Below are 15,331 nucleotides of genomic sequence, written 5' to 3' on the forward strand. Positions count from 1 at the left end.
GATGTTGTGTGCAGAGCTTTTTATAAAGTTTATAGTGCAGAGTGAAGTTGAAAAACTTTTCTTTAAGATTTTATAGCCACTGTTGTCAAGAAATGAAACTGATTTTCTGTACTGTATAAGTTTGAATAATTATGATGTTTGTGAATTATCCATTTACTATCGCAGCCCTAACCAGCTTCCATATAACATGCTTAAACAAGTGGCTTTCAGCTTTGTTCCACATGAAGAAGAGAAGATGATGATGATGAGCAAATGTTTCCATTTAACAACGAATGAATATAAAAGGAACACATCTTGTGTCTGTGTGTTCAGATCTCTAAGCTGCTGTAGCAAAAACAGCTGCTCTTCTCTTTCCTTCTCTCATCAGAGTCTCATGATGATATTGATAATGTGACAAATCCAATAACTAAACACATTATCACCGACTTTCTACTTTAACTTATAGAAGCATGTTCCAATTGCAAACCGAACTCTGTGTGGGAGGTTTCTACCTCTATGACATCAGGGTGGAGAGAGAGGGAATAAACTGGATCCCTGCGAATGTCTGGATGGTTTTATCTGCATTTTAAACCTGGGAACACTGCCACCACCCATCCAGAGTCCAATGGGGAAAAGTATTTTTAGCTACATTTTTCATTCCACTCTAAGTGAACAAAAACCACCCTGTATTAAGGATTTTAATTGAACACTGAGCCTTTCTTACATTATTCAAGCAGCAGAGGAACGGGTAAACACTGACAATCACTAGCGGTAAACACTGACAATCACTAGCGATAAACATGAACACACTGCTAATGTAAAACACAGGCAACCACCCATGTATGTAATGTTAATTACTGTACACAGAGTCAATTCTGTAATACAACCTCCTCCCTCTATTGCTGTGTTTGTTCACTTGGTTGACAGATGATTTGCCAGTGATAGCTTCTATCTAATCTAACTGTATTATAGAACATTATACTGCCTGCTAATGGAGGGGATTGCCCCGTTTGCTGAGGTTAGTCACAATGTGGATGGATTCCTCTGAACCTTCGGTTTTCACTTCAAAACAGTATTTTTTAAATCTGCTTTAGACAAATGCTGAGAGGAGATGGAGAAAATAATTGTATAAAAATAAAATATACTAAGTGTTTTAAATTTAACCTGCATTCATTTACCCATGCTTCTTCTTGGCTAGATTATGAGCAAACATGAGTTACCACAGCAAATGACACACATGGTGGTTGGTGCTCTATACATTTTAAGGTCTTGACCTTATTATGTTTGGCCCTTAAAATCGAACTGATCTGAATACCTTTTATTAAAATCTAATCTGTTTGCTATGATTTATTTTTGTGAAACACTTTGTAACCTTGATTAGATAAGTGCTATACAAATAAAGTTATTATTATTGTTATTGTAGAAGCACTGAGAGCACTCGGAGTCATGGTTATTAAACATAAACAAGCAAACTAAGCTGAGGAGTATTTATGAGTGGTGCACCTAGTTTTGTGGAGTCATATTATTTAAAGCCTTCACAACAGCAGATGTTTTTTGAATGGATATTTTCCCATATGCTTTAAAAAATATCTGTCCACACAACTGTTGTTTTACAAAATATTTCTGTCATTGCAAGATCACAATAATGAATGCAAATGCCCAAACAAGCCGAGCCAGTACACAGTAAGTCTACATCAATTATCGTCAATTTAGCCGCAAACCTGTAATTAGACTCAGGAGTGACCAAACAAAAAGAAACTGGTGTGTATACTCCATTGTTGGAGTTGTTTGTGGTGCATGTTCATTACAGTAAACATGCATGAAGTCATCTGTGACATCATTGTTTCCAAAACACTTTGTTTTACATGTTTTTCAGTTTTCGAAAATCGCCATTTTTGACGGCGTTTGGATGAGAGGCCCAAATGCAAAGGAACAAGTTTGCTTTGTAAAATGCAAAAAATTGCTTTCTCCAAAAATGAATGAACAAATATATTTGTAGGCCTGTGCATAATCATAAAGGACACTTTCTTGTGTTCTGACAGATATTTGTGGATATGCTCATATTTCATAATTTTATTATCATTTGAAGCACTCACAAAAAAAAAGATTTAGCCTGAGCTGAATATTTGCCACTCAAGTTTTCCATGCCTGACTTCCATAGCAACAGTAACCAAGAGAGGCTTAGTGAACTGTCAGTTTACAGCGAGTGATCATTGTCACATGTCAGCAGGACTGCTGGCTTAAGATGGACACACGAGGGTGGCCTCTGTATAAGATCATTTCTATCTTTGACCACAAGGTCACCCTATTTCACAAGCAGGGCCAAGTGATCTATAAAACACTTTAAAACCCTTTTTTCTCAAGGCCGCTGCACGTCCAGCATCTCTGGCACCGTTTGCTTTTCATTTAAAATGATGGATCCTACGTTATCATGGTCAGCTTGACGATATTTAAAATCCATTTTCAGTCTGAGGATCCACCTCCCGAGAGATGTGGAAATTGAGAAATCCAATTGCTTAGAGTTTGAATACTTTGTTATTAGTGAGGAGAAATTAATTCTACTTTATCATCAATTTATTGGCCCATGAGTAACCCATAAATAATGACGGCTGACTGCCTCTGACTGTCTATTTTTTCAATAACCAGATGCATTAAGGAAAGCTGTTCACAATAAATGTGCTGGCAACGTTCCACTTAGCCACATGCCATTAAAATTACTTTGTAATAGGATAGTATGCCCACGGTGGCAATAAAGTCTAATAAAGATCAGTCCTTAAAAACAAAACTGATCCTTTGTAAACAGCACAACGCTATAATACATCCTAGTATGCTATGATGATAAAAAGATAATCTTCTTCCATCCCCTTTTATCAATGGTGTAAATGTTTGTGTTCAAGTGGACATTTTTGAATCTATGGAAGCATTTTTTTTCATGTTGCTGTTAGTGTCAGACTCACCTGAGACGACACAAGTTTCCTCACATGCTTCCAAGGTGTCAAAATTGTTGGCGTTCCCTCCACAGCCTCCATATTCAAACAGCTCACAGTGTCCCGTGTCCACGTTGAAGAAGAATCTTTCTTTAATGGCCTTGCAAAGCCCCGGCTCGTCCTTTAGAGCGCACAACTCATTGAAGATGAAGAGCTCGGGTTTGCCTCTGCCTGCTGAAGTGGGATAGAAAGACAACATTTAGTTCTTCACTTCCTGTGGCACTCTGTGGGGGGTTTTAATGATTGGGGGAGGAAGAAATTAGGTCATAGCATTAAACTCTAACCTAAGGCTTTGAGATAAGGTAAAGTTTCATGGCAGTATAATTTTCAAAATACTCTTTGACAGCTTACTGTCTTTATACTGGGTCGCGGAGGGAGGCTATGCGGAAGATTTGATAGTGCTTAGAATGGAGCTGTGACCTGAATGACTCAACATTTGGACTGAATAATTAACAACATACAAATGTCAAGACAAAAAAATCGAGAAAGCCACTCATACTATTTTTGATATATTCTAAATAACTGAAAATAAAACTCCTGCAGGCACAGGTCTCCAGGTGTTTCTATTCAACTCTATGTTACAAAGAGAATAAGGCACCTATATCCCCTCCAGTACATAAAAGCAGATCCAGGTTTGTGGCAGTTGGCGGAAGAAGAGTGACTGAAAGCTGTGGAAATCTCCCAGCATGCACCACACAACATTAGCTTTCATTGCAGCAGATCGAGTGGCATATTGCAAAGAGAGACAGTTTGGTTTAAATCATCTGGCCTTGTGTGGAGAGCATGTCTGATTACAGATGGTGGTGCAGTAGTTAGCACAGTCACCTTACAGCAAGACGTTTCTGTATTTGAACCCCAGGAGCACATTCAGGGGTGGGACCAGCTGAAATCTGATGGGACCCTAAAGTACATCTGACCTTAAACAAGACACTTACTAACAACATCATCAATAACTTACAGTTTGTTAAGAATAAAATGAACGAGGAACAATTTTCAACAGCTTACAGTAAACAAGAAATAACTTAAACGTGTACCTTACTTAATCAGTAATTGTAAATGACAAATGGTCTGTGTTTATATAGGAATCTTATGGTCTTGATGACCAATCAAAGCGCTTTACATTTACAATTGTGCATGGATGTTAGACATGTTTTAGCCCCTGTAAATTGTTGACCCTTTTTGGCCTCTGATTGAGAAGACTCATTGATACGGCCCTGGTATGTTGTCCCTGAGTCTGCACTGGTTTTCTCCAGGTGCTCCAGCTTCTGACCACAGTCCACAGACATGCATGTAGGTTAATTGGAGAGTCTGAATTTCCTGTCAGTCAGTGTGTGGAGGCTTATTGTCTCTGTATGTACACTAGCGAACTGTCACGAGTGTTCCGCGCCTAATGTCAGTTGGGAATGGCTCCAGTCATTGTGTGATCATCAAAGGATACGGCTCATCCTCCTATCTAGGGGGGGGGGCCTAGATAATGGATGGGTGAATGTCTGTTTGCTGAGAGTACAGTGAAAATTGTGTTGGACAGAGACCAAGGTTACATTTTTTCATAATTGTCAAGATCAAATAGGCAGCTGCTCTGGACAGTTAACTCTGCTCAGACACACTTCGTCTCTTTCACTGTCAGTCATGAAGGCTTGGTTTGTCAGATCCAGGAAACCAGCTAAGCTCCACTAATCCATGATGCCAATGTTAATGTCAATGTCTGCCTCTGTCCTTGTCCTTTTTGAGTCCATTCAGCCTGGTTGTAGTAATGCAATTACTTCAATAGCCACGGAGAAGTCAGGAATATCTGTCCAAAGAGATGTCCAAGGTGTATTCACAAACCTTGATGCTCATTTAATTTCATTGTCTTGTCATTTATGGAATGTCATCAGTGATTACTACTCATCAGTCAACATACAAAACCTAGTATCTGCATTAATCATCGAAGTTTTTCAAGACTGCACGTCATGGAAAACCAACATTAAATTATCATTCCTGTAAGGTGCATAGTTTAATTAACACAGTCTATAAAAGGAGACATGCTGCCCTTTTCCTCAGCACAGCATTCAACTAGCAGTTCCTTTTCCAGACCAGGTAAAATAAGGGCAACAGCTCACCACTGTAACCCTCCTGCTCCACCCGTCCAATTCCATCTTACAACCAGGGACGGAGGGAACAAATCAAATACTCCCCATCTCCTCTCTTCCACACGACCTATGGTATTGCTACTGCATGTCAGAGGTGGTGTGAGGGTGGCTATAGGCTTCTCTGCGTGGTGCTTTTTTTTAACATTCTTCCTGTTGTGGCTGATAAGCAGCAGCAGGGGGAAAAAATTACATTACATCAACAGAAGAGATGTGAGTCTCCATCAGGTAGCCAGACACATTTTGCATGTACGTCAGTAGAGTTACTGCTCTGAGGTTGTGCGCCTCCCCAACCAGTGCAGTTTCTATCCATCCAAGTCGTCTTGACATGCTACATCCATGACAATATGAGATCACATTGACCTTTACCTGTGACCACTGAAATCTAATCAATTACTGTGTCCAAGTGACAGCTGGTTAACATTTGAGGTAGACTATAGAAAAAAGGCTTTGAGAGGCCACCGTGACCTTTGATCACCAAAATCAAATCAGTTCATTTTTGAGTCAAACTGAACACTTGTCAAGTCGAAGGAATTCCCTCAAGGCCTTCTTGAGATTTTGCATTCACAAAAATGTTTTGTAAGGTTAAAGTGACCTTGACTTTGACCACTGAACTCAAATCAATTCATCCGAGAGTCCAAGATATCATTTGAGCCAAATTTGTCAAAAATCCTTGGAGGTGTTCCCGATATATCGTGTCCACTTATTTTGTGAGTTCACAGTGACCAAAACCTTTCTAAACCAATAAAATGTAGTCATTTCAGCTGTCAATCCAACTGAATGGTAATCACAAATTTTAAGAAATTCCATCAAGGCACTCTTGAGATGCACTGTTCATTATAACAGGGCTGAGTGTCAGAGGGACTGGCAGCCTGGAAACATGATGCCTCCGGCCACTGGCATAACTACCCCTCATCTCCAGTGGTGTCACAGAAAAATCTTATTTTCCAGTGCTTGTAATTGACTAAACAAGGTCCACATGATCGGAAATCACAGCTTGTTTCATCTCTCTGTTCTCAACACTGTAATTATTATTGTGAAGCTTTCACAGTGAGATTTTATTACAATACAGAACATTATTCTCTCAGGTTTGCTGAAGTCTTCATTTTAGCCTGAGCATAAGAAGATGGTGTAAAGGTTTATTTTCCTCTGGCCACATCACTGAGAACAGATTATTGTATTTCATGTAACAGACTGGAGGTGAATGGATTCTCCAACCAGAATGTCCATCAGCTGTAGTAGTTAACTGTAACTCTCTCGAAAAAAAAATCCTGGTTCTGTCCACTGATCCATTCCACACCAAAATTCAATGGGTTCATTTCACAAAGTTTCATTGCAATCAATTCTTACACAATCTAACTAACAGAGAGACTAACAGACAAACAAACAGAGACAAAAATATGATCTCCTTGGTGGAGATAAGCTGAGCTAGCTGAGTCTGCTGCTCCAATTACACAACTCTAAACTCTGCTACCCATTTATTTAACCTGTATGTCTTAACCTAATGTGTTATTGTTTTAATGTAATTTAAATATCTTATTCCTTATGTATTCCAATCCCTTTATAAAGCACTATAAATTCCCTTGTATCTGCATTGAGCTATATAAATAAATCTGCCTTGCATGATCTATCTATAGACAGTACGAAAGCAACACATCTTCTGCTATTGGTTATTTACTCAGCCAACAGCAGCACTTTACTTTTAATGCAAGTAATTTACCAGCCATGTTGAGGCCATAGTTCCACTATCCCCCTGACTACCACACACATGCTCATTGCTGATCCCCCTGAACAAACTTTACAGAGAAATAATGACAAGTTGAGATTGTTTGCCTTTGCCTCTATCGCTGGATTCTTCAAGCTACCATGGGTGCAGCAAAAATCCTTTTTGGAGAAAATGGAAAAGTACAGTTGCAGTGCAGACTGGTCTTTGTGAAGTACAATCTCCTCCAAACAACAATATTCAATAAGTTTGAACTTGGCTGCCCGAGAAGAGAGAGGAAAACCAGTTCTTCCCATTGATTTGTACTCCTCTTGTTTGACACAGACCGAAGTACAATGAGCAGTATGTTCCTCGATCACTCATGTCCAATATCCAGATGGAACCATTGAGAGGCAGCTTGAAACATAAAAGAGGACGGCAAATTAAATTGTGCCGAAGGAACACGTGTGAATCTGGACATTTCAAGCCCATTTTTAAAAATACAAAACCAGGACCAATATTCCTAAAATGTGCATTCAAATAATGTGGAGAAAAAACTGAAGCTAAGTGGAAGAGAAGTGGAAAAGAGGCATCAGTTTTAACCATAAAACATGTCAGTTCCTTAATTTAAATGTACAATATGTAACTACTACCAAAACGATACAAAAGACCTTGTTTGATGATGTATATATAATATTTAATAGTAATATATATAATTTTTAACACATCTCGTCTTTTTTAGACACATTTTAATGAAGAATTGTTACATATCATATCTTTAACTATCAGGATTTCGACCATTTGGTTGTCTCACAAAGCGATACAGTCCAATGACTGTGAACCTTTGGAACTGTGGGGGTTTACTGGTAACACACCTCGTATAAAACAAAGCAGACCTACCTTTGTATTGTCAGCTACATTGTGAAGGCTGAATTTCAGTTACCAGCACCACCAGTCAGTCAACATCTGTGGTGGCTGAGTCAGAACAGTAGAGCTAAAGTGCGTTTTCTTTTTTAATCAGATATTTAATTTGTCTGGGTGTTGGTTTGGTTGTTGAGCTGTTTTGCAGAGACAATCATAGGCTTTTATTTGGGTCAGGATTATATTAGACACAGGCCTTTACTTCTTATCTCTCCTGTTCCTCCATGTTTTCCTGTGTTCACACTGCTAATTCCGTCAGTACAGTTGCAGTCATGTCAGGCTTTCCACTGTGTCCCCCAATGACTCTAAGCTACCATGAATAACACTCAACACTTCCTCCAGAATGTCCATATTAAGTCCCGTCTTTACTGGCAGCCTCTCGGTGTGAAAAACCATGAGCGTGTTGAGCTTTTCAAGTTAATTAGAGTGTGAAAATATAATTTCTGCTAATGAGAAACTGAGAGCAGCAGAGTGATGAGTGTAACATGACTCTGTTGTTGTGCTGATGGAATTGTTTTGTAAGGAAATAAACAGAGCTTTTTTTTCTGTCCAGCCTTTATTTGTTGGTGCTGGGTTTAACATGCATCTGCAAACCTGTGCATCATAAAGTTTGAAGATGAGAAATTCATTATTGAAGTTCACTGGAATAAACAAATGGTCATTAAAAAAATAACACACACTCTCTGTGACGATGCAAACGATTCGCAAATGTAACCAAAGTTCCAGATGTGTCGTTGGGAATCCTCCATATTGTTAAACAGAGAAAAAAGACATTGATATATGGATCAGTAGGCATCAAGTAGGGAAAGTGATTTTAGATGCGTAAAATTTTACATTGGCAGCTATACTCCACGGACAGCCTCCGCTTGGCCAAGATTTTCACATACACACACATGCACACGCACACACACATATACACACACAAAAACAACTGGATAAAGATCTGAGTTGCTCAATATGTGCACTATGCCAAGCGTCTCTGTAATTCCCAATATGGGCAAGTTGAGTTGTTTTGAGGCCCAGTCTCAGCTTGTTTAGCACCAGAAGATTATCCTCTCTCCTCATTTCTAGGTCCTCTAGCAAAGAGGACTTATGGACCAATGTGCAGCAGCCATGGAGCGGAACAGCAACCGAAAACAACAACATAGCGTAAGAGTTATAGTCGATAACAAATCACCAATGAGCACACACCATCATCAGGGTGACGGTAAAGTAGATGTAGTCAGAAACAGCTGGAGAGAGTGAGACGGATGAGGACAGAAAGAGAAGCACAGCAGAGCGATGTTTCAGTGTTCAGAGCTCCCATTGGTTTTCTCATCTGCAGCGTCAGCTATATGAGAAATAAATGTTTCATGCCTTCATATATGTGTGTCTATGTTCTTGTAAGGGTACACATGGGCATTTCTATAGAAACCTTTGGAGGATAAATGTTCTCTGACCATGTTGTGTCATTGGTAAGAAAGTACAAAAGGTTAATGGCATTTATAAAAATATTGGCTTGCTAAGATAGTCCAAAACATAACCACATTTGGACATGGTCAAGTTGTTAGAAGACTCCTTTCTTTGTTGACTCACTTATTGGTTAATGAAGCTAAGACATTCCAGTTACTAGGAGAGTTGGATTGCAACACTTTTTCAGAGTGATACGTGCGACCTTTGGTGAGGTAACCATCAGGGTGAATGGATGGTGCCAGTGTAGATACATCCACAATTCACTGGAAAGACATGGCCGTGCCCTGATACCAGTGGACAAAAAGGCAGAGAATGAGTCACAGCCTGTTTAAAGGTTTTACAGCTAAACTCAGAGCAACTGAGCCTCCCCACAATACAGTACAAATGCCTGTGTGTGTGTGTATTTTAAAAGGATGTTTTTTTATTTGTCTTCCCATGGTTTTCAAAGCTTGTCATTACAATCCCAAGAGAAAGGAATAAACATTAAATAGATGTGTTAAATGTGCACACAATTATGTTTTATTTGATTAAAGACATATATTCTATGTAGCCCAAACGGTATGAGAGATTAGTATAATGACCTTGTAATTGAGAACGAGTATGCTACTTTAAAAAGAGTGATGCATTGTGGGCTATTTCTAGTCCTAATGTTGCTAGGATGACTAGTTTAAATCTGATCATTTTCTGCTGCATTTCTGCCACAAAAGACCATGTTGTGCATGTGAAGTAGAGATCAAGGGATAATGAGGTCTCCGATACATAAGCTGTCAATCAGGTTTCACCTCACTTACTGGTAAAATAAGACCTGGAACATAAAGTGTGAGCTACCTAAAATGACAGAATCCATTTGAAAGAAAAATGGATTTGACATGAACTTTGACTTTTCAGTTTCATCCATGTCTCATCCACAAACATGGAGGAGGCAGGGTTTATGACCAGCCTGCTTCTCTTTTGCACTTGTGCATTTTTTAAATTAAGATGTATTTCTTTTTTATTTCATTTTCTTAGAAATTTTATTTTAACACGTTTATTGTTGCTTAAAATCTGCTCTCATATGAAATAAATTTACATGATTGTATAATTATAAATATATTTTTCTTTGTATGAACATGTTTTTATTCTTGCCTATATTGTATGTAAACCACTTTGAGCTGCATTTTTGTACGAGAGGTACAAATAAAGTTTATTACTAGTAGTAGTATTACTTTTGGTAGCTCTCAAGTTGTTTTTATATTAAATCTATGAGTCAAAGTGGTGTGGAGTATTGTGACTCATTGTGGCACGAGTTTCAAAGTGTCAACATTTTGTGATTCATATTTGTTTTATTTTAGATTTTACTACAAGAGGCTTTGTCAAATTTGAGAATTTAATCTCGGTTAAATACGGACACACAGTGGATCAGCTCATATTCTACAGAAAGGATTTGTGGGGTGTGAGACTGGATAGAAACAGTGACAGTGACCCCACAGATCATTTCACATGCAGCTCATTAAGGCAATAGACTTTGGCCTCAGCTCATCCACAGAGTGCACTTCCTATGTCGCTCCATGTGGTGAGATCAAAGTGGACTTTCTTCTAACAGGCTTTCTCCATCACATCAAAGAGTCCCATTGAAACGTGGACACGCTTGCACTTCTGTTTCCATTTCTACAAACAATAAAAGCTGAAAGCTCTCGATGTGCAGTCGGGAAAGAACCTGGGGGCTACCCTGAAAGCCTGAGAGTCGAGTGAACCTTCTCGTGTTGGCGCAGCAACAGGCCTGGTCCTGTACAGCTCGGTACACAGAGCATGACACAAACTCAGGCAGGATTGGTTGGAAAAACAGTCTTACAAAAAATATCATAAAATATCTTGTACGAAAAGGTTAGCCTGTACGCGCCATTGCAAATGCAACTTTGCTTTCTCCTTTGCTCTAAATAGTAGCACTGCAGGGGAAGCATCTTAATTATCTAAAAGGCTTGTGGGACCCATGCATTTTTAATCAGAGCCTGCATGTTGGTATGGCAGGTGGTGAGGGAGGAGGGATGCAATGAGAAAGTTAATTGTCGTTCCACAACTCAATAGCTTTTGTGCCCATTTATCCACGCCAAGCTGGATTTAACATTCATCTCAGCTTGCCTTTCCCTTTCACAACTTGATTTTTTTTGTCTTGTTTTTTCAAACATAAGACCCTGGACGGATAAACAAAAAGAAATATGTTTTGCCGTCTCGTGGATTCAACTCTCTTCCCTGTATGTAGAAGCTGCAAGCTTGAATAGCTGCTTTTATCAATTCAACCGACTTTCTTCCTATGTCAGCTCGGTGGTGGAAATTTCTGCACCCTCCCCCTCTGCAGCAGCATTATCTGTTCCTGGCACTATCTAAAATGAGCCCCTACCTGTTTCCCACTTGGTCTCGCTAACAAAACAACAGTGAGATCCAGAAATCCCTCCTGCGCCGGGGATTCTGCCAAATCCAAGCTCCGACATTAGCAAAGTCCGAGCGCTGCTGAACCAAACAATCCCACTCAATGCCAATTAGAATCTGTCTAGGCTGGTTCTCAGCCAATCAATTCGACAAAGTGCATTTCCTGGACCCCTGTGTGTGTGTGTGTGTGTGTGTGTGTGTGTGTGTGTGTGTGTGTGTGTGTGTGTGTGTGTGTGTGTGTGTGTGTGTGTGTGTGTGTGTGTGTGTGTGTGTGTGTGTGTGTGTGTTTTAGCTGAAACTCAGGTTGGTGACAGATATCCCTCAAACCACTCATGACTTTGCAACAAGTCAGGCAAGCAAAATGGTTGTGATGGCCCTTTAATTTAACAGGCGATGGCAGCCTCTCAGTCCAGAAGGCGCATATGGCAAACGATGATGTGGACATATGATGACATGATGTGAGTTTGCCATGAGTTGCACAGGCCTGTGGGGAAAAAAGACCCATGGCACCATCTGCCAAACTGTGAATTATTCATAGCATGCCTTTGCAATAACAACCGTATGATTCACGAGAATGGAGGTGATTCAAACCAGTAATAGAATATGTTGCAAACATAAAAAATCAAATGAAAGGCTTTCACCACAAGGAGTACTGACGTGTTATGTGATAAAAAGTAACAACAGAATTATACAGTGTCAGAGACAGAAATGATCGGCTGTTACTATTTTATAGAGCAGATGTATATTTTTCTGGGATAAAAAATAATGAGTCACATAATCAATATTGTACAATTGTATCATCACTATGCTGCTCACACATTACACATAAGAGTGCAAACATATTACTTTCACTTGTATTGTTTTCTTATGATGTCCATGAAGCCTCCCAGTGATATCAGCTTGTGAATATATTGGGATATTTAAATCTAAAACTGGTCCCTGCTCATGGAAAAGTGTTACTCAATGAAATCTTTGTTCGTACTTATGTCCTGGCATGAACAGGCCTGCATCGTCAACGTAGAAGATTTTAAAAAGTCCTGTTCCCCCTACGTCCACTTTTGGGGGAAAGGTTGTGTCTCCCACTTTACCGCTATTGTTTTAATCCATAGCCGTGGGGAGACATTTAAGTCATGATGTTTTGTATGTATGAAAGTTTAATTTGTGTTGGGGCTCCACATACCTGTACATAAACAACTGAATGAAGATGAACTGAATGGTAAAAAATGGTCCGTATTTATAAAGGGTGTATCTAGTCTTAACAGTACAATCTTTAGCCACTCACTCATTCACACACATTCATACAGTGGATCTATGGGACCCACAGCCGACGAGGGCAATTTGGTGTTCAGTATCTTGCTCAAGGACACTTTGACATGTGGAATGGGGAAGACTGGGATCAAACCGCCAACCTTCTGGTAAGAGGACGTCCCACTCAACCCCCTGACCCACTGCTGCCCCCATCGTTAGACACCAGCGCTTACACTGAAGTCAGTTTTCCCTGCAGAGTTTAGATGATCTAAACCAAACATTCAAATGAAATCTCCCTTTCTGATATCCTACTTACAATCGCGGCATTAAAAGAAGGGAAAATATGAACTGGCGTCTGGTCTATCACACGATCATCTCTGAAACTGAGGCAGCAGCCAAGCGTGGAGCATTGCAGGTGGTTCACCTCCATGTATCGTGGTACCATTGTGCCACCCGGAGCTACCAGATTGTTCGTGCCCCCTTGAGTCTCTTCAAAAGATCAGGGATCAGATGCAAACATGGAAACACAGAGGGCTTCTTGGCAAAGATGTGCATGTAAACCAGGTTCAAGAGATTTAATTTGCTCTGTTGCAACCACCGCATCTCACATCTGCTGTGTATCCACAGTAAATTTTTGTAAATGCTTATTTTAGGTGAATCCCTTCAAGCATGTTAGTGGTGAGTCTGATTCCCACATTATTTATTGTCGCTTGGGGAACTTTGTAATGGGCCATATAACTGTGGGTAAGCCTTCATCAGAATAAACCATGTAAGCAGTTAGAACCATAAAACAATTATCAGCACAATAGAAATGTAGGCTATATGACTTGTGAAAAGACACTAATAAGAAATCCACTCATCCCATATAGAAGTAGATTTACAAGGACCATTGGGTAAATACTTTAAATCCCCTGAGGCCAACAGCACATTATGTTTTGACATATTTTACATGTTTTGGCACATTATGTTTTGATCGAACGCACAGTGCATTAATATATATATATATTAATGATTACAGCTTAAATGCCCCTCAATGTTCTACTAGGAGGTACAGCTAAGCACACATTGCCGGTACAGCACTCGAATGATGGCTGGATAATCTTTGACTCTTTTCATTTTAGAAGCGGTGCCAGACGAACTCTGATAGAACGCTGGCATAAATTTCATAGAAGTGCATTAAAAATCTAATTTTAAACTCTTTATGCGTTTCTTCTGTCGCTCATTCATATCAGCTAGAGAGGGTTTGAGGCACAACAGAGATAATGTGCAGATGCAATTTTAGTTTTACTGTTTGGATATTGGGCCGCGCCCTGTAGGAGGTTGTCTTCTTCACTGTTTTATTTCATCTTCAAATACATTCATACTGCAGACTTTGCAATACTGTTATCTCACTGCAATATAACCTGTATATGAATTTAATATAAGCCTGTTCCTCATCTCCCCTATCGCAACACTGCTATACTGTGTTTGTAAGCAGTGTTTTAATGAGTGTGCTGTTTGCCTCAAGGCAACATTATCTTTTGCCAGAATATCAGAAAAAGGCAACACTTTAGTGGATCGATGACCCACAGGTTAGGCCCACATCACAGACGTCTGAGCAGCTGCCGCTGAGAGCATCGACCACATGGAAATAAAAACCTATTGTACTGCACATTTTGTCTGGTCTGAGTAACCAAGCTTAAACACTACTTTCCTGAATGCATCATCAACACACCACATACAGTGAGGCAGTGAGGGATGGAAGTATGTGGACGGGTTAAAGGTGTTGATTTGCAAATATTGTTTTTGCTATAGGGGATCACACACACACGGGAAGCAATGTAAGTGGAGGGAGGATTTAAACTTGGACGAATTACAAATAAATAAGCAAATATGTTCTGAAGTAAAAGTAAGTATGTACTTCCATTTAAATATACTTATAGTATTAAAAGTTAAAGTACTTGCCAAGTGTAGCCTACTCACTATATAGACTGTGTAGGTCAGACTCTGTTGTATGAATAAAGGAAGCTGCAGATGATGCTGATGAAAACATTTGTATTATCATATATTAAATAACGTCTGAGTCTTGGTTGTGGCCTCTTCCGCATCTATTCTCATTATTGATTATTTTCAAAACTATAAAACATGTTGTGAACATGTAAAGCAATGCAATATTTTAGAAATGCAGTTGAGTACGAAGTACTCATATATGTATTGGAGTAAATAAGTCTGAGGTATCTTGAAAAGGTAATAAATATCCAAAATAACAATAAATGATAAAGAAAATTCATTTAGACTAATTCCAGTGTCTTATTCCAAATGTGAGTATGCAGTTCTGCTCTGCCTGTTCACGTGACTGATTATGAATGGGCAAGGTAGTTTTCACGGCTCATGAGCCAATTTCATGTGATGTTTTTTTGCCATTGTGCAATTATTATTATGAGTGAGTATCAACAACCTGCTGGAGAGGCACCTCCTGAGGGCGCCTTCAGCTCAGCAGCCTCACTCTCATCTCATTAACACCTTAC

The 15,331-nt window shown here is 39.5% G+C and overlaps 1 protein-coding gene across 2 annotated transcripts in view; it reads right to left on the reverse strand.

The window, feature by feature from the left end:
* tfpia (tissue factor pathway inhibitor a) overlaps nt 1-15,331 on the reverse strand; it is a 46,155-nt gene that overhangs the window by 18,116 nt on the left and 12,708 nt on the right. For both annotated transcript variants that reach the window (XM_020099772.2, XM_020099773.2), the window contains exon 2: nt 2,937-3,140. In XM_020099772.2, the coding sequence (XP_019955331.2) occupies nt 2,937-3,140 (204 nt within the window). The remainder of the gene's footprint in view (nt 1-2,936; nt 3,141-15,331) is intronic.

The sequence above is a fragment of the Paralichthys olivaceus genome, chromosome 10 (assembly GCF_024713975.1).
Source record: "Paralichthys olivaceus isolate ysfri-2021 chromosome 10, ASM2471397v2, whole genome shotgun sequence".
In the NCBI taxonomy this organism is placed as follows: Eukaryota; Metazoa; Chordata; class Actinopteri; order Pleuronectiformes; family Paralichthyidae; genus Paralichthys; species Paralichthys olivaceus.